We start from the raw sequence: 19,537 nt of genomic DNA, 5'->3' as shown, positions 1-19,537 counted from the left end.
ATGAAGCTGAAGCCTGTCATGCTGCTCCTGGCAGCGGCCGCCATCTGTGCATCTTTGGGTACCGCCGCTGGTGAGTGCGCTCACTGTGGGTCTTCAGAGCGGGAAATGCTTGAGAGATCCAGGGCGTCCAGCGGCTTCCAAGGAGTGTGGAGCCCACTTGGCGGACTCTGGGGGGTTAAGGAGGCGTTCGGAGCTGGAGGAGGCCTGTTTCCAACAAAACCTCAACTCCGCTTTTCAGGGCGCATTCCTCATCACCTTCCGCAAGTGGATCTGTGCCTTAACTCGCTTCCCTCCCTCTGCTCTGAGCCTTGTGCTTCCTTTTCGAACATCTCGGTTCTTAGGATGCCTTGGAGTCCCCAGGTCTGCCTCCTGCTTTACTCTTTGAGAGATATTCAAGGACCCTTGGAGGTCTGCCTTTCATAGAACCACTTCCCACTGCAGGGCGGGGGGTGGGGGGCAGTTTCTGGAGTCAGCCGCGTGTTCTCACTTGAGTCTTCAGTACCTGGAGTTAGGGGTCTTCCTTTCTTCCTGCCAGGAGCTTGTAGGGCCATCCCAGCCTCCCACTGTGTTTCCTGTCGCTGTGGGTACTGACTACTCCAAACACTCAAGTGAGGGAGATTAGAAGCTGACAACTTCTGGGCCAAGAGATTGTTCCAGTGACTTCTCTCATCTCCACCCTCAACGTCCTCTGGCCTCCTGCTGCCTAAGGGAAGGGGTCTTCTCCCCCCTTACACCTCCCCTTATCCTATAACTCCTATGATCTCACTGGATTTCTCCAACCTCCTCAGCTGCATGACTCACTCACCCCACCCTGTCTGTCCTGGTGCCCTCCACCTCCCTGCTCTCCCCTCCTGCCTGCAGTTCTCTGATTTACTTCTAAGGTGTCTGCCCCTCATCTTCTCACCCTCTCCTCTAGATCCTTTCTCCTTCCCTGTTAGTCATTGCCTAGAGTAGCTATACCTAATGTTGCTGTAACCACCCCCTGCCCACCCACCCTTCCCAGGCCTGTATTTTGCTGTTAAAAAAAAAAAAAAGTTTTTAGTTGGAGTGGGTTTTTTTTTCAAGTTTTCTTTTCTTTTTATGGGATGCAATGTGAAATTTTGATACATATACACATTTTATAATGATCAAATCAGAGTAATTAGCATATCTATCACCTCAAATATTTATCATTTCCTTGTGGTCAGATTATTTAAAATCCTCTCTTTGATCTATTTTGTAACATACTCTACATTATTATTTACTGTAATCATCTTGATGTGCTATAGAACTGCATAGAAGTTATTTCTCCTTTCTAATTGAAACTTTGTATTCCTTGATCAGTGTCTCCCCTCCTCTGTCTGCTCTCTACCTGTGCTAACCAGCACCCCTCCTGTCTGCCCCAGTCTCCACATATAAGTGATATCATTTTGTGTCTGTTTTATTCTCTTTTAATGTCCTCTAGGTTCATCTTTATTGTCACAAATAACACAATTTCTTGTTTTTTCGGGACTTTTAAAGATAAATATATTGGAGATTGATCTCAGGGTCTTGTGTCTGCTGGGCAATCCCTTTATTCCTGAGCTTCACCCTCAGCCCTAATTACTTTTTTGTTGTTGCTATTGTTATTAAGAGTGATTAGTATTTTTCCTATGTATTTGCCCCAATGTATTGTTCTTTTGTTTTTGTCTTGTTTTGTAGGTGGGTCTGCTGCTGTTTCCCAGGCTGGCATTAAACACCTTGGCTCAAGAAATTCTCCTACCTTATTCTCCCAAGTAGCTGGGATTACTGACATGCACCATAGTGCCTGGCTCTTTGTCCATTTTTTGTTTTCTATATTTTTAATTGATATGATAGATGTACTTAATGGTAGAGTTTGTTTGCATATTCATACATGTACCAAATATAACAATGTAATTGTCTAATATCATTCCCCAGTATTTTCCCTTTCCATCTCCTCCTCCCTCCCCTGATTCTTTTCCTCTACTCTAGTGAGCTTCCTTTGATTTTCATGAGACCCTCCCAGCTTTCTTTTGGTTTGTCTTCTCTAGCTTCCACATAAGAGAGAAAACATATGACCGTTGACTTTCCGAGTTGGACTTAATTCCCTGAACATAATATTGTCAAAGTTCTATCCATTTTCCTGAACAATGCAAAAATTTTATTCTTCCTTTGGCTAAGTAAATCTTCATCATTTATATATACCATATTTTTTTTTCCGTTCATCCAGTGATGGAAATCTAGGCTGGTACCCTATTGAGACTACTGTGATTTGTGCTGCTATAAACATGAATTTGCATGACGGTATGACGACTTTGATTCTGTAGTACAAATATAGAGGAGTAGTACAGCTGGGTGGTAGTTCCATTCCTAGTTTACTGAGGAACTTCCATACTGATTTCCATAGTGGTTTTACTAATTTACAAATGAACTAACATTGTTGTTCTTTCTTCACATCTTTGTCATCAGTATTTCTTTTTCTTTTTTTTTTTTGTATTCATGATGGCTACCATTCAAACTGGAGTCAAATGAAACTCAGTGTAGTTTTGATTTTTTTACATTTGGCCATATTTTTATTTACTACATATACTATAAACATATATAATACATGCTATAAAAACATTTTTAAAAATTTAACTGTCAAGAAAGTGTATAGTGTTATAATACAATGGAAAATGTTCATATGTTATATCAAATTGGTTTTCTCATCATCCATTTTAAACCACTAATAGTAAAATTTTACTTGTGGAAAATTAAAAATTATCTATTTGCATAATTAACAATAAAGTCCAATAAATTAATAAGAATTAACCATGTCAAACATTGGAATCAAAAAAATGGGCTTTTGCAGAAACAATTATATAAAATATAGCAGCCAATTTCAGTTTATTTTGTTCTCTTCACATTCTTAATTGTTTTATTTATTGTACAGAAGCTTTTTCATCTTATGCCATCCCATTTATTAACTCTGGGCATCATTTTCTGAGCTTTAAGTGTCCTGTTGAGAAAGTCATCACCTGAATCTGGGTGAAGTGTTGAACCTCCTTTTTCTTCTAGGAGTTGCATAGTTTCTGGTCTAATTCCCATTTTTGGTCTTTGATCCATTTTGAGTTGACTTGTGCACTGTAAGAGAAAAACGCCACCTCACAATCTTCCACATAGGCATAGCCTGTTTTTCAGCATCATTTGTTTACAGGGTTGTCTTTTCTCCAGTGTGTGTTTTAGCGCCTTTTTCAAGGATCAGATGACTGTATCTGTGTGGATTTGTTTCTGTATCTCCTGTTGTGTACCATTGGTATAAGTATCTGTTTTTATGCTAAGTACCGTGCATTTTTTGGTCACTATTGCTCTGTGTACAATTTGAAGTCAGGTGTTGTAATGCCTCCAGCATTGCTTTTTGGGCTCAGAATTCCTTTGGGTGTTCTGGATCTTTCAATCTTCTAACTGCACAATAAAACTTTTCTCTAATTCTGTGAAAAAAAAAATGTCTTTGGTATTTTTATGGGGATTGCATTGAGTCTGTGTCTTGCCTTTGGTTTTATGTTCATTTTAGCAATATTCATTCTTCCTATCCATGAGCATGGGAGGTCTCATCCATCTTCTGTGTCTTCAATTTCTTTCTTCATTGTAGAGGTTTTTTTACCCCTTGGTTTGAAGTATTCCTTAGTATAAAGATGCACCCTCCGTAGCTTTGAAGGACATCTCATATCTAAACAATAACAGAAGGCTTTTTATTAATGCTTCTATCTCCTTTCTAGTTATTTGTCTATGTAAATTTTCTATGTCTTCTTGATTGGATTTTGGCAGGTCATATGTGTCTAGAAATGTATCCATTGATTCTATGTTTTCCAATGTATTGGAGTATAAGTTTTCAAAATTGTCCTTATAAACCTCTGGATTTCTGTAATATCTGTAGTGATTTCTCCTTTTTCATTTCTAATTTGATTAATTTGGATCTTCTCTCTTTTTCTTTGTAATTCAGCTAAGGGCTTATTAATCTTCTTTATCTTTTCAACAAATCAACTTTTCATGTCATTGATCCTTTTTATTGTTTCTGTATTCTCTTTTTCATCAATTTCCCTTCTGAGCTTAATTATTCACTCCCTTCTACTGGTTTTGGAATTGGTTTGTTCTTGTTTTTCAAGAATTTTGAGATGCCTCCTTTGTTTAACGGGGATCTTTCTGATTTTCTAGTATAGGCAGTCATAGTTATAAACTTGTGTGTTAGTTCATAGTGTTGCCAAGTTTCTGGTATGTTGTATCACTGTTTTTGTTTTTCTCTTGATTTCTTCTATTACTCATTAATTATTCAAAAGTGTATTGTTCAGTCTCCACATGTTTTTATAGGTTCTGAAGGTATTTTGGGGGGTTGATTTCTAATTTCATTTCATTATGATCAAATAAGATGCAAGGAATTGTATCAATTTTTAAAATTTGGTATGGGTTGCTTTGTGGCCTAATATATGATCTGTTTATGAAAAAAGTCCATGGTCATCTGAGAAGAATGTACTTGGCTGCAGTTGGATGAATTAGTCTCTAGAATCTGTTAAGTCTATTTGATTTATAACATTTGTTTTTCATTATAAAACTCTTTACTAAATTTATGTCTGGATGACTCATCTACTGATGAGAGAAGTGTGTTAAAATCAACCAGTATTATTATACCAGGATCTATCTGATTCTTTCATGTGAGTAGTGACTGTTTTATATAATTAGGTGCACCACATTTTGGGTTTAAACTTTTTTAAAAACATTTTTTAAATGTTGATGGACCTTTATTTTATTCATTTATTTATATGTGGTGCTGAGAATCAAACCTAGTACCTCACACGTGCTAGGCAATTGCTCCACCACTGAGCCACAACCCCCAGCCCTGGTTTTAACTGTTTATTATAGTTAAATCTTCTTGTTGGGTTGCTCTCTTTACCATTATCTTTGTTGTTCTCTTTACCATTAGGAAGTGACCTTTGTCTCTTGTGATTAATTTTGTCTTGAAGTCTGCTTTGTTGGGTGTGAGAGTGTAAACTCATGATTTGGGGGGGACTTCATTTGCATGGTCTATCCATTTCCATCCTTTCACTTTCAACCTGTGGTTCTCTTTATCTAGAGGATGAGCCTCTTACAACAACATACAGTTGAGTCTTGTTTTTTAGTTCATCCTGCCAGCCTGTGTAATTAATTGGAGAGGTGAGATCATTTACATTTGATGTTATTACAGAGAAGTGTCTATAAATTCCTGCCATTTTGATTTCTTTCTTTTTAAAAACAAAAATTTTAGTTGTTGATAGATCTTTATTTGATTTATTTATACATGGTGCTGAGAATCGAACTTAGTGTCTCACACATGCCATGCAAGTGCGATACCGCTGAGCCACAGTCCCAGCCCCCATTTTGATTTATTTCTAATGTTTAATTTGCCCTGTTTCTCATTTGTGTAGGGACACTTCAAATGACACTTGTCCATTTTTGAACTCTGGGGTTGTTTTTTATTTCTTCTGTGTGAATTATTAGGTCAAAAATAACCAGCAGAGGACTCATAAATTCTATTTTTTTTTTTGCTCATTTTGAAAAGTTTTCCTTTCCACTTAGATTCTGAAGGAGAGCTTTGCTGTATATAGCCATTTTGGCTGACAGTTATTTTCTTTCTGGGCTTGGAACACATCATTCAAAGCCCTCCTGGATTTTAGAGTTTGTGCTGAGAAACCAGATGTAATTCTGATTGAATTGCCTTTAAATGTGACCTGACATTCTTTCCATAGGTTTTACCATTTTTTCCTTGCTCTGTATGTTAAGCATTTTAATTATATGTTCTGTAGAGGTTCTTTTTTGATGTTGTCTGTTTGGGGTTTCAATACTTCTTGTATTGAATGGCCCCTCATTCTCAAGGTTTGGAAATTTTTCTATTTTTTCCCTGAAGAGGTTATCTATGCCATTAGCCTGTCTCCCATAACTCTCTTCAATTCCAAGGATTCTTAAATTTGGTCTCTCAATGTTGTCCCAAAGTTCTTATATATTCTGGCCACCTTACTTAGTCTCTGTAATATTGTCTGAATGTTTAGGGCCTGCCATTTTCTCTTCGAACTTTGAGATTCTGTTTTTAGCATGACCTACTCTATTAAAGAGACTTTCAACTGTAGATTTTAATTGACTTATTGTGAACCAAGATTTCTGTTTGGTTCCTTTTCAATATCTCTATCTCCTTATTGAACTTCTCTTTCATACTCTTCACTGACTTTCTTAATTCATTCAGTGGTTTTCCTGTGTTGACTTGAAATTCATTCATCATTTTTATAATCATTCTTTTGAATTCTTTATCTGATATTTCACCCACTTGAATATCCTTAGTTATTTTCTGGTGAATTATGAACTTTAGCAGGTATTGTTAGCTTGGTTTTCATGACTCTAGATTTCCTGTGTTGGGTTTTATGCATCTATTAGGATAGATTTCTCTTTTGCTGTTATCTGTGGGCCTTTTTAGGCCATAGCCTTCTCTTACCACAGTGTTCTAGAGCACTCTCGACTGAGAACCCTCTGCAGAGTGGTACCCACAGCCTTTGTGTACATTCTCTCTCTTTTTTGCAGTAGAAGTGGATGTTCAGGAGTGAGACCCAAGGGCCCCCCTAGCCATTCCCACATAGCATTGGCGTTTAGGTGTATTTTTTTTTCTCTTTTATTCTTTGTGTGGTTAATTTTGCTGAAGTTTGTGTGGTTAATTTTTGCATGTGCAAGTTATGTAGTCTCATTGCTGGTTTATTTCAGCAGCAGAGTGTCTACCCTGTGACCTGTGGTGTCCATGTAGATTCCCAGCACTTCACAGAAAAAGAGAAAATAAAAGTCTCAACCACTGAAACAAATAATGTACAGCATTAAAACTAATACTAAAAGTGCACATTTACAACACTAATACTACAAAATTAGGAATAGTGGGGTCAGCAGTTGCCAATAGCAAAAACATAAATAGCCATGACCTAGATCCAGTAGTAAATAAACAATGGGTATCAACTATAGCAGCCACAGAACTAATCCTTGCAACAACATGAATAATGTGAGCAGGAGTTATATTAATTAGGCATTCTAAGAGATGGTGAAAATGCTGTTCAGAAGAGAGAAGAATATGGGTGTGGTGGTGCAGGCTTATAATCCCAGTGGCTCGGGAGGCTGAGGCAGGAGGATGATGAGTTCAAATTGAGGCTTAGCAATGGAGAGGCTCTAAGCAACCCTGAGAGACCTGGACTCTAAATAAAATCCCCCCAAAAAGCACTAAGGATGTATCTTAGTGGTTCAGTGCCCCTGAGTTCAAGCTCCAATTCCAAAGAGAGAGAGAGAGACAGAGAGAGAGAGAAGAAAATCGGATAGTAAAGGAATATTTAGAATGTTCAAAATGTAAACAGAGTGAATACAGAAGAGATGTAGCAAGTGATGGTTGTAAAGAGGGATGCCAGAAAATAGAAAAGAAAAGGGAGAGAGAAAGAGAATTTGGCTGTTAGTGGGAAAAGAAAGGAGAAAAAGAGAACAAGGGAAATAAACAAATTAAAATAAAGCAAAACTAAAACATAAAAAAATAACATTTTAGTTCTCAAAGACAAGGGAAAATAAGTAATGTTAAAAAATGCTAAAAATTAGAAAAAAATTTAAACAATATATATAGGTATATATATATTTATGAAATATTCAGCACAATAAAAACACCAAAAAAGGATACAACATTTTATGATAAGTAAAAGAATTTTCCTCTTTTGGGCTATATGAGAGATGGAGACCAAGCTCTGGGAGTTGTTAACCCCTTCCTCTTTTTCTATTGCTCTCAAAAGTTGCCAACAGGAATGTCTAAAACTGAAGCTGGTTGAAATAGCTCTCAGCTTCTTACCAGTGTAAAGGGTGATGGCATGGGAAGGACTGTTGACTGGAGTTTTCTCTCACAGACCAGATAGATGCACTCCTAGAGTCTAGCCTGCTACAGAGTTCCAACTGGGGAGATCTGGTGGCTGTGGCTTGAAGCCTTTGGAACTTGGTTGGATGGTATTTGCTCTGGAGAGATTAGATCAACACACTCTATGGCCAGATGGATGCAGATCTCTGCTGGGAGTCTGGATCTCTTGAGCTTCCCAAGACCTCTACTTGTGGGGCAGGAGAGTCAACCCTGTACAGGTGTCACACACTCAGCTGCCCACAAATATGGCCTTCCCAGGGTTAGTCCTTGAGTGTGCTCATGCCCTCCTTCAGATTCCCAACCCTCTTCAGGGAAGTCACGTGAGCCACCAGACTGAATGGGACAGTGACTTGCAATTCTTGCAGTGTTTCTGACTTGAAGTTCCCCCCCCCCTTCACCCGACACACACAGTGTTGTGTGTGCCTGTTTCACTCATTGTTCTAGGTTCAACCCAGGCCATACTGTGGGTACTCATCTGGACAGTATGGAGATATTTGTTAGGATCTCCGGGGCTCTGGAAGCAGGAAGCCACAGCATGGCCTCCTCAAAATGGTTCCTGTCTCAGCTGTCTGCTTGCCAGGGAACTCTTTTCAAACTCCTGTTCACTGTGCGGCCAGTGGATCAATTAAATACATGCTGTTTTTCTGATCTACAGGTTTTTCTGTTCCAAGTGTGTTTTTCTCTGTATCTTTCCTCCTCTCTGTGGTGAGCCAGTGCCACTGCCACAACCAACTTGGTTCCAATGTATTTTTACTTTTTGTTCAATGCACAAGGATTTCTGAGTCTTGAATAGCCTCTGGCTGTCTAATATTGAATTTCAGTGAATTTCCTCTTTTACCTAACTCTCTGAAAAGCAGTACACCTACTGTTTGCATCCAAAGTCCCAGAGAAACTGGAAATGCAGACATCCTCTAATGCACCATCTTGAATCTCACTTCTTTGGCAATTTTTAAATAGGGTTGCTTGTTGTTTTGTTATGGGGAACTTTGTGTTCCTTATATATTTTGGGGAGTAGCCCTTATCTGATGTATGATTTGCAAATACTTTCTTCCAGTGTGTGAGTTTCTTTTCACTTCTTAATTATTTTCTTTTGGGGGAAGAAACACTTTGGTTTAATGCTTTTATATTGATATATTTTTCCTTTTGTTGCCTGTGCTTTGAGGATCATATCCAAGAAAGTTCTATCCAGACCAATGTCAGGGACTTTGCTCCTATGTTTTCTTCTGGTGGCTTTGTAGTTTCAGTTGGTGTGTGTGTGTGTGTGTGTGTGTGTGTGTGTGTGTGTGTGTGTTTTGGTAAGCGTTTTTCCTCTTTTTCTCAGGATGGTCTTAAACTCTTGTGCTCATCCTGCCTCAACCTACCACGTAACTAGAACTCAGGCCTTCTCTACCATACCCTGCTTCAGGACTTACATTTTAATCTTTTATGCACTTTGAGTTTGATTCTCATATAAGGGCTTATATGAAGGTCCATTTCCATTCTTATGTTTGTGAATAGATTGTTTTTTTCAACAGCTTTTCTTGAGATACCAATTTCATATTCTGTACACTTGGCACTTTTGTCAAGAATGCATTCACTCTACATGTGTGGGTTTATTTCTGAGTTCCTTTCCATTGGTCGTCATGTTTGTTTTCTTGCCAATACCATGATGTTTTATTTATTGTAGTTTTAAAATCTATTTTGAAATCTGGTTTTATGATATTCCCAGCATTGTCCTTTTTGATCAATACAGTTTTGATATTTTTGGGGGGCCTATTTTTGTCATCTTTTTGATTGCTGTGAACAAAAGACCTGACCAGAACAATTTTAGAGGAGGAAGAGTTTACTTGGGGACTTGCAGTTTCAGAGGTCACTATGCATAGATGGCTGACTCCATTCCTCGGGGCCCTAAGTAAGGCAGGACATCATGGCAGAGGAGTGAGTTGGAGGAAAGCAGCTCAGGACATTTCACCAGGAAGCTGAGAGAGTGAGCTCCACCCAACTACATAAAATATGTACCCCAAATGCATACTGCCAATGACCCATCTTACCTAGCCACAACCTACCTTCCTTCAGTTACCACTCTGTAGCTCCTACCTGGCATTAATACTAGTTAGGTTAAGACTCTCATAACCAAGTCATTTCACATCTAAACTTTCTTGTATTATCTCGCACATGAGTTTTTGGGGGATACCTCATATCTAAACCACAGCAGGGTCTTTTGTGGTTCCACATGAATTCTAGAAATTTTTTCCCATTTCTTTGTTGAATGAAATTAGAATTTTGATAAACCCAACTGGTTTTGTTTTTTCCTTTTCCTTTTTCTTTTTCTGTGGTGCTGGGATTAAACCCATGACCTCAAGTATGCCAGGCAATTGCTCTGCCACTGAGCTCCACTCCCAGCCTGATGACCCTGTTTCTGGTGGAGCCTTCTGTCCTTGGGTCTTCTCTTCATCCCACTGCTCCGAGCCCTCCCCAGCAGGGGTCTTGGTGCTGACAGTCATTGGCTCTGAGCACAGTGCAGGACACCTTGACCTCCCTGCTGTTCTCAGCATCATGCCCTCTTTCTCCCAGTGTGGGCATCTCCCTCCTGATGGCCTCTTGCTCACTTCTTTATCCAACCCTTGCCCTTTTTATACCTCTACTCTCTACCCTACAGGTGCTGGACTTTGTCTCTCCTTGGTCTCTCTACACCTCTCTGCTGTGGGACCTTTTCCTCACTACCCCTGCCTCCCTGCCTGGAGCCCTCACCAACTTCCACCTGTCACAAGCCCCCTCTGGTAGGACCTTTGCAATCTATAGCCACTCTCATCTGCCTTCATCCAGAGCAACACCCCTGTCTTCCCTCTAACCCCGGTTCTCCTAGGGTCACCTCTATGCTGTGTTCAACCCCCACCCCTAGTCATTCCTTGACCAGGCTACTAATCTCTCTTGCCCTTCCCTCCTCCCCTTCCCATCCATATTAGAAAAAGGCTCTTGGTCCTCCTGCTCTTTGCCCTTCTCCCTCCTTTTGGGGGTTCCTTTACCTTAGAGGGCTTTGGCTCCCTCAACCATGTGTCCAAATCTGTGTTTTGGTACTTGGTTTGTCCTGGTGTTCCCCAACTATGTTCTCCCATCACCACTTTCGTCCTGTGATGTTTTTTATTTGTTGTTCATTTCTTTGTGCTTGGTATTGAACCTGGCCTCAACCATGCACTCCACCTCTGAGTAACACCCCCGGCCCCTATGTTTTCCTAACCTGATGCTCTTTTGGGGTGTGACCTGCTCCACTCCAGCCCTTCCACTGTGAAGGGCCTCCCCCAGGTTGTGCAACTTGTCCCTCTTCCTTTATACACTTTGTATAGTAACCTCAAGATCATCCATAGTATAACAACTAACAGAATGCCCTTCCTTTTTAATTCAGAGTAATATTCCTTTGGCATATAAGCCACATTTTGATGAGGTGTTCCTCAGTTTATGGGTACTTGGGTTACTTGTATCTTTTGGCTTTTTGGAACAATGCTATTATTAATGTGGGTGTGCACATCTCTGCATTCACCTGCCTTCACTACTGTTGTGTTTATGCCCAGAAATACAGTAACTGGATTGTACAGAAAGTATCTTTTGAGCATTTGGAGGGACCCTCTTACTATTTTCATAGCAGCTGCACCATTGTATGCATAGGTAAGCAATTCACCTGTGCTGCAGTTTTCTATGTATTTGTGAAATTGTTCATTCCACATTCTTTTTTTCTAAGTGGTAGCCATCCTCATGTGTACAACATGGAGTCTTATTGTGCTTTTATTTTCATTTCCCTAATGACTGCTGATGTTGAGTATCTGTTCATGTGCTTCTTAGGTATTTGTAAATCTACCAGGGAACTGGCTGTAGAGATATTTTGCCCAATTCTGAATAGATTCAACATTTATATTATTTTTGAGTTGTCAAGATCCTTCTCTGTTTGCTTGTTTTTGGAACTGGGATCAATCCCAGGCTCTTGCATATAGTAGGCAAGTGCTCTACAGCTGAGGATTTCTACCCCAGCTCAAGTATTGCAAATATTTTTACCCCATTCTGAAGGTCACCATTTCTGTGGGTATGCTTTGGTGTTCAGATGTTTTTATGTTAATTATTTTGATGGGTCAAATTTATCAATTGTTTTCTATAGTGTCTGACAAGTGCTTGTGGTGTCATATCATTGAAAATTAGTCAATTCTTTTTTCTGAAGATTATTGCCAATACATTTTCTAACAAATATGTTTATATAATATATACATACATGTATGCATATGTATATACATATATACATATATATATATATATTATTAGTAATATGAATTGAACCTATAATCTCTCACATGCTAATAAGAAATCTAACACTGAGCTACATGACAAGCATTTTAAAAATTTTATTGTGAGATAGGGTCTCTGACTAAGTTTCCCAAGTTGACCTTGAACTTGCATTCATCTGCTTCAGTTTCCTGAGTAGCTGGAATTACAGGCATATATCACTATATGTAGCTGCCAGTGGGTTTTCTTCTAAGTTTTATAGTTTACATTTTGAGTTTATGTGTGCGTGTGTGTGTGCATACAATCTACATATTGAACCCAGGCACTTGGACAAGCTAGGCAAGCACTCTCTCATTGAGAGTTAATTTCTAGTCCAGAGTTAATTTCTATCTGTGAATAAGTAAAGGGTCCAACTTCATTGTTTGTGAGTGGAAATCCAATTTTTCCAGCATCATCTATTGAAAAGATACATCAGATCTTTGAAAACACTGCCAGCTGCCTTTTCCCAGGAGATACTAATAGGACCATTTACCTCCCCTACCTAGGGCCTCCAGATGTTGATCTTTTAGTTGGGCCCACCTTCTGCTTTACATCCCTTTATGGTACAACCCTGCTCAATACTTTTGGGGCCACAACCCTCCCTTACACTGCCCCAACCTGCCTGTCCCACCTTATCCATGAGAAGTCTGCAGAGAGGCAGCACCCCTATTTCATCCCCCTGCCCCCCTGCCCTATCCCCTGAACATGTGTGACCATGGGTCCACCCTCCCTCCACCCTTCCTGGGCCTTCCCTGCTGTGCACATCTGGACCTCCTGTTCCTCCTGCCCCTGCAGGCCAGCCTCTCCTCTTGAACTCTCTCCTATACACTTAGGCAACCTCTTCCCCTGTCTTGGGCCCTGGCTTACATGCCTGCCCCTCTCCATTTCCCCCTTCTCCATCCCTCACTTCCCCTCTCCTTCCTCTTTACTTTACTATCTGCATTGTATTGGGAACCTTTCTTCTGTCCCTTTGTCTGTGTGTGTTTGCTGCCTCCTCAGGTGCTCAGGACAGCAGAGCCTTTGTGGTGAGCATTGGTGAGCACTTGTTTCCAGGAAGAAGTGTCATCTCTTGCTTCCTCTTCCACAGGGACCCACAGTCTTCACTATAACCTTAGTGAGGTCCCAAGGTGGATCAGTGCAATCTTCTGCTGATGGTTATTGGGACCATCAGCTCTTCCTTCACTATGATAGTGACTCTAAAGAAAGCCCCAAACCCCAAGGGCCATGGGCAGAAAAACCCTTGGGAACTGAGAGATGGAACACAGAGATCCAGGAGTTGAAAGAGCATATCAAGAAAGCAAAAGCAACCCTGGCAGAAATCAATGCCCAGCAGGAGCAGAGAGGAGGTGAGTGTGGGTTGGAGCAAGGGTGACATGAGCTTACTCCAGGAAGGCTGGGGCAAAGAGCAGGGACCTGTCTCTTCTCACTGCAATTGACAGTGAGGAGACACTGAGAAGAGCCAGGTTGAGGTCCTCTGTGGGCTGGAATTTTTCACTTGGAGGGCAGGGAGGCAGAGGGGCCAGGGGATGGAGAAGTGACTGTTGCGTGGGGGCAGGGTCTCATTCCCTTCAGGAGATTTGGGGCTGCAAGATTGAAGAGGACAACCACACCAGGAGCTTCTGGATGATCTACTATGATGGGGAGCCCTTCCTCTCCTATCACCCAGAGACGCGCAGCTTGAGAGTGGAGCCATCCTCAGCTCAGACCTTGGTTATGGAAGTGAAGAATTCCTGGGATGCAGATGGCATTCAAAGCAAGGACATCTGGGCCCATGTGCAGGGAGAACTTTGTGGAAAACTTCGAACTTATCAAGTCTCCTGGAAGGGCTCCTCCCTCTCCCCCAGAGCCTCTGCCCAGGGGACCTTGTGTGAGTTTGTGTTGTGATTTGCCTGTCCTGTCACACCACTAGATAGAGTCAGGAGGGTGTATGTGCCAGACACTAGTGAGCCCCCACATGCCTGCCTGCCTGCTATCATAGAGCTCCCACTTGTCCCCACAACCCCGAGTCCCCCAAAATACCCCTGATGACCTCACATACCAGAGTCCCTGTAACAACCTCTCCTCAACATGAACATGTGGAGTGAGAATGTGAGGCCAGAAGCCCATCCTCCTGTCAGATGACTCAGGCCCCAGGCTGAGAACAGACTTGTAGAAGGTCTGGGGTCAATGAGGTCTTAGGCCAGAGTCAGAGATTGGAGAAGACCAGCCCTATTCCCTCCCTGAGAGGGACATGAGGTTTGGTCCCATGTCTGAGTAGCTCTGCCCTTTCTTCTCCAGTGTTGCCAACAGTGAATGTGACCTGTGGTGAAACCTCTGAGGACACCATCAACGTGACATGTTGGGCTTGTGGCTTCTATCCCCAGAGTATCTCTGTGACCTGGCTTCAAGATGGAGAACTCCTGAGTCAGGACACCCAGGACTCTGTGGATGTTTTTCCCTATGGGAATGGGACCTACCAGACCTGGCTGTCCACCAGGATTCCCCAAGGACAGGAGCAGAGGTTAAGCTGCCATGTGGTACACATTGGGAAGAACACCACTGTCCCTGTGTCCTGTGGTAAGCTTGGGGATCCCAGCAGGGGTTCCCAACCACGTTGGCCAGTGACCATGGTGGTGAGAAGAAAGAAGCCTTGAAGTTCTGGTACCTAGAGTGGAACAATCCTGTTTTTAGGTGTTGGACTTTGCAAGGAATGGCCCATCTTCCTATCTGTTGCTGTTCTTCTGATTATGACGGTTGATTCCTGTTTGTGTCTATTGCTACAAGAAGAGCAAGACGCCATCAGTTGCAGAGGCTTCAGGTGAGAAAAGTGGTCATTGGCTGTAGATGTGAAGGCCTGCCTGGGATGTAGGGCCCTTATGCCTTCTGCTGCACAGAGAGCCATGGACGTGACCAGGAACAGGGGTTGGAAGGCTGTGTATTTGTGGGGGGTGGGAGCCATGTCTCCAGTTAGAATCTTCAGTGCTGCCAAAAGCCAGGCAGTAACATCCTTGAACATCCTGCTGTGGCCTCTTCTGGCTGTAGCTGTGGCTCCTGCTCTGTCTATGTCTCTTTCTCTCACACTTTGCTGGCTTGACTAGGGTTTGGGTTGAGAATGGTGGCTGGTGTGGACTAGATTATCATGGCCTGAAGGGGTCACAGAGTCAAAAATGAGTTGTGATCTTTGGATGCTTAGAAACTAAAGAGGAATTCCACAGAGGTAATGCCTCTGGTCCCTTCCTGTATGCCTTGCTCTCCCCTAGTCTCTCCAGCTGACATAATCAAAGACTCACAGGGCCAGCACCCCACCAGTGCAGTCCCTGGAGGCCACATAGAATAGGCCATGGCTTTGCATCCTGACCCCACCTCTGCTCTGTGAGTAGTTTCTCTAGTCCTTCCTCAGAAGCTGTCTCCTGAGTGTGTCTTCAGGGTCACTGAGCCTCCCAGTCTCTATTCTATTACCACCACACAGGTCTTCCTCCTAGAGTGGCCTTGCAGATGACATGGACAGTAGAATAGCTGATGTCCTTGACCATCTGGGGAGAGAGACCAGCCCATTCTGGGGCAGTTATAGTTACAGTTTTTTCGTATATCTACCATTTTCCATTGCAGCCCCTAGGAGTGTTGGTCACCACAGACAGGGCAGACTGCCCCAGAGCAGAGGCCCATGCAGGTGACTCCTCTAGTAGGGTAAGCAGCTATGTGCCATCTGCTGCTCCCACCTGTGGCCTCTCTGATAGGTGCAGCAGGGGAATGTTAGTTCTACTTTCCTCTGGTCAGAAATGGGGACTGTCACTAGGGCAGTACCTGGGAAGAGTGGGAAAGGCCTGTTGCTTATTTCTGCAAATTTCTCCTTTAAATGTTGAACCTCAGTAAGGATGTTCCCAGTTTCAGCTGTATGGTGTGAAAGGCAGTTCTCCAGTGCCCATGTGATAATGTGCACTAAATGTCACCCTTGGAGATCCCTCTACAGGAGTGCCCCCTGTGGGAGACCTGGATTGTGACCATGGCCATTTAAGGATGCAGAGTGTGGGCTGGCAGTCCATACTGCAGGATCTCTGGAAGGCCTTTAATCTGCTTTGGGGAGAAGACCCCTATGGGCTGGGAGGGTTGTGGCCTGCAGGATTTCATGCCAGGAATGGACATAGGGAGTTCAGAGCAGCCTTAGGAAAAAGGAACCCACGGGGAAGAGCTGGGTTCTCAGGGGTGAGTAGACCGTGCAGGTAGGAGGAAGCAAAAGTGCAGATTGAGAGCCTGGGCAGGTGATTCTGAGTGTTCTCTGCATGGGCTGTTGTAGGCAGGGGAGCAGCAGATCATGTAGCAGGCATGCTTTTCCAGGCTGGGCCTTCTGGTGTCCCTGGGATTCCTGGTGGACTGTCCAGTTAAGAGCTGCTGGCTCACAGCTGAGAGGGAGGGATGCTGAGCTGCAAGTGGGGAAGCCCTGTTGGGTGACCACCTGCCTGTCCATGGGAGGAGGTTTGGGAACTAAGGGGAAAAAGGGCTCTGTGTGAGTGAGCCCCTGTCCAGCCTGGAAGAACCAAGAGCTGCCCTCTCTGGGAGGCTCCTACTGTCTGTGGAGGAGGGGGCATTGGGTCTCACTTCCAAATCTAGACTCTGAATCCTGAAGCCTTTTCACTCTCTTCCATGGTGGAAACAAAGACTGGTGATGTTGCCGATAGACACACAGAGGAGCCTGATAAGGCAGGAAAATGGGATGAGAGAGAAAAAATAGTCAGGATATTTACTTCCCTCAGAGAATGGCCGAGTTTGGTTTTTGAGGAACTGAAGAGAGAGAAGTGTAAGGGAATAAAGAGCAATGTTCTGCCACCAATTGAACACTGACTGGTTCTCCTTCTTCCCCAGAGCAAGTGAGTCTGCAAGTCCTGGATGGGCTGCAAAGACCACCAAGTGACCACGCTGGATCCACACAGCTGGGGTGTCAGCCTCTGCTGAGAGCTCCTAAGGCATCTCAGGGAGCTTAGCCTGTATGGCCCTGCTCTGAGCAGCACTTTCCCTCCTTCTCAATGATGTGGAAACACATTGATTGACTTAGGACTGGGGAATGTATGTAAGGTCTTTTCTTCTTAGTGGAATATAGACAGGTGGTCCATAAATGGATTTGCCTTCCCTAAAAGCAGTCTGTACCATGCTGAAGCAGTTAACTTGGTAAGCTGGTGGAAGGGCCTTTGGACTAAGTCATTATAGTGCCAAATAGGTGGTAATAACTTACAGGACTGGGGCAAGTTTGTCACCCAGTAGGTGAAGAACTGTGACCAGCTGAGGTGTTTACTCAAAGCAAAGAGAACACAGAACAGGGAATAGAGTAAACCAACTCTAATTTGTGACTGACATGAAAACAAGAGTTATCATAGTTTTTATGATTAATAAATTTATTATTACCATGATATATTGCAAAATATTATTTTCCAAAGACTTTGCCATTATCACAATAAAAATAAAACCCCTCTGATTCCTGTGAATTTATCTCTGGGTATCCAAGTCCAGTAATGATTTCACTATCTGAGCACTGAGAATGCTTCACTTATTGCTATGCCTCTGTATTGGTGTACTAATGTCATAAAATCTTGTTTGATTTCCTTGAAATATCTGGATTAAAATGCCACTATTAGGCTAGTGATAGATCTCAGTAGTAGAGACTTGCCTAGCACATGTGAGGCCTGTGTTTGATTCCCACCTTTGCCTCAAGAAACCCTAAGTTCCACTATTTAACTTACCTGTATTCATCTAACATATACAATGATGAGAGCCAGAGTCTGTGGTAGTTTGCAGATGCTGCATGAGCGTGCTGGCTTCAAGTTCTGTGTAATTTTCCAGTGTTCTTTACAACATCTGGGGCATTGGTGCCAATGTTTCACAACCTTTAAGCACAGCTGCTCTGTAACCTGGCCTCTAGAGATGAGGTGATCTGGGAGGAAGTCCCACAGGGCATCTTGAACTTTCCTTTCTCAGAAATTGCTCAGCAAGAATTTGAAGGTAGCAAGGACACAAAAATTCGACTACAGCCTCCAAGGAAGACCTTTTCCTCTTTTATAGCCTAATGTGAACAGCATGCACATATCCTGAGCTCTCTTGTGTGGTTTACATTGTACAGTGACTGAGGCAGTGAGCCATGCTGTGATTACTTCCTTCCTTTTTAGCAAGTGTGTTATTCTGGTGTTCTAACTCCAAGATGCAAGGGTCTCTCCAGAATGTCAGAGACACCTACTGCCCACACAGTGTTCATACCCCTGTGTAACATAGGCCACCTCTGCGGCTCCTGCACCCTTAGCACAAGCCCTCTTCATACTGCCACTCAACTATTCCAATTTCCAACCATTTACTGTGCATGTGTTTTTCAATTTAATATTCAGATCTATTCCCTTTACTCTCATGTTTGTTCATCAGGATCATAGTCACATGTTAAATATGCAATTTTCAAGTCATCATTTATTGATATACATTTTCATATAGAGATGCTATGGAACTTTTTGTTTTTATTATATCTAAGTTATACTTGCCTAAGTGGCCATTATTGGTGCTTATGGTTTTCTTCCTTGATAGGTGATGGTAAGATATAAAATTGTACTCTGTACTTTGGTTTCCAGCTGCCAATTAATTTGGACCATCCCTCACAGAATACAACTGAAAATCTGAGGGCAAAAGCACCTAACTGAAAAATATGGCTAAAGGGGTAGATGGGCTAAGAAAGCACTGAAAGTGTACTAGGCCTGGAACCAGAAGGCATAAATCTAGAATAAGAAGTTAAGCGCACTGAGCTTTTGTGCTGGTGGTGTCTGCTGACTGGGCCAGTGCCTGGGAGCCTCTCAGGGTTGGAGGGTAAAGGCTACAGTTAAAGGGTGCAAAAGGGACATAGGGGGCAACAGGGATCCCTTACGTTGGGATGGGCCCAAAAGGCTATCCTTTAAGATTCTATCAGCCAATTCTTCTATGAGTTACAGTTGTATTTTAACATATGTGATCCAGAGAATCTGAATAGCAAAAAGTACATTAAGGTGTTATTTCCCACCACTCTTATTTTAAAATTTTTTTCTTTTAACTTTTTTAAGTTATCAAGATCTTTATTTTTATCTATCTATCTATCTATCTATCTATCTATCTATCTATCTATTTATTTATATGTGGTGCTGAGAATCGAACCCAGGGCCTTACACGTGCTGGGCAAGCGCTCCACCACTAAGCCACAACTGCAGCCCCCAGCTTAACATTATAATTGAGAACCTCCTCAATTATGCATTATAATTGAGAACCTCCTCAATATTTTCAAGGGAGAAAATAAATAAATATAGAAGGGTTTGAACAGAGATATTGAACTCTCATAATTTGCAAATAATAATATGTTGAATT

At 42.2% G+C, this 19,537-nt stretch overlaps 1 protein-coding gene across 1 annotated transcript; it reads left to right on the top strand.

Moving 5' to 3' along the window:
- On the top strand, positions 1-17,652 carry LOC101956127 (MHC class I polypeptide-related sequence B). Its single transcript, XM_078018541.1, has 5 exons — positions 1-264; positions 13,284-13,542; positions 13,752-14,063; positions 14,474-14,993; positions 17,036-17,652. The coding sequence occupies exons 1-4, from the start codon at positions 1-3 to the stop codon at positions 14,827-14,829; spliced, it is 1,191 nt and encodes a 396-aa protein (XP_077874667.1). The 3' UTR covers positions 14,830-14,993; positions 17,036-17,652.
- Positions 17,653-19,537: the final 1,885 nt, after the last annotated feature.

The sequence above is a fragment of the Ictidomys tridecemlineatus genome, chromosome 8 (assembly GCF_052094955.1).
Source record: "Ictidomys tridecemlineatus isolate mIctTri1 chromosome 8, mIctTri1.hap1, whole genome shotgun sequence".
NCBI lineage: Eukaryota > Metazoa > Chordata > Mammalia > Rodentia > Sciuridae > Ictidomys > Ictidomys tridecemlineatus.
This window is presented reverse-complemented; position numbering and strand designations above follow the sequence as displayed.

What these genes read in the sequence shown, in the direction of transcription:
- LOC101956127 (XM_078018541.1), top strand. Translation starts at nt 1, where the DNA reads ATGAAGCTGAAGCCTGTCATGCTGCTCCTGGCAGCGGCCGCCATCTGT. An exon ending in CCAGCAGGAGCAGAGAGGAG is followed by an intron (nt 13,543 to 13,751) that starts GTGAGTGTGGGT and finishes GCGTGGGGGCAG; the next exon opens with GGTCTCATTCCCTTCAGGAG. An exon ending in CTCTGCCCAGGGGACCTTGT is followed by an intron (nt 14,064 to 14,473) that starts GTGAGTTTGTGT and finishes TTTCTTCTCCAG; the next exon opens with TGTTGCCAACAGTGAATGTG.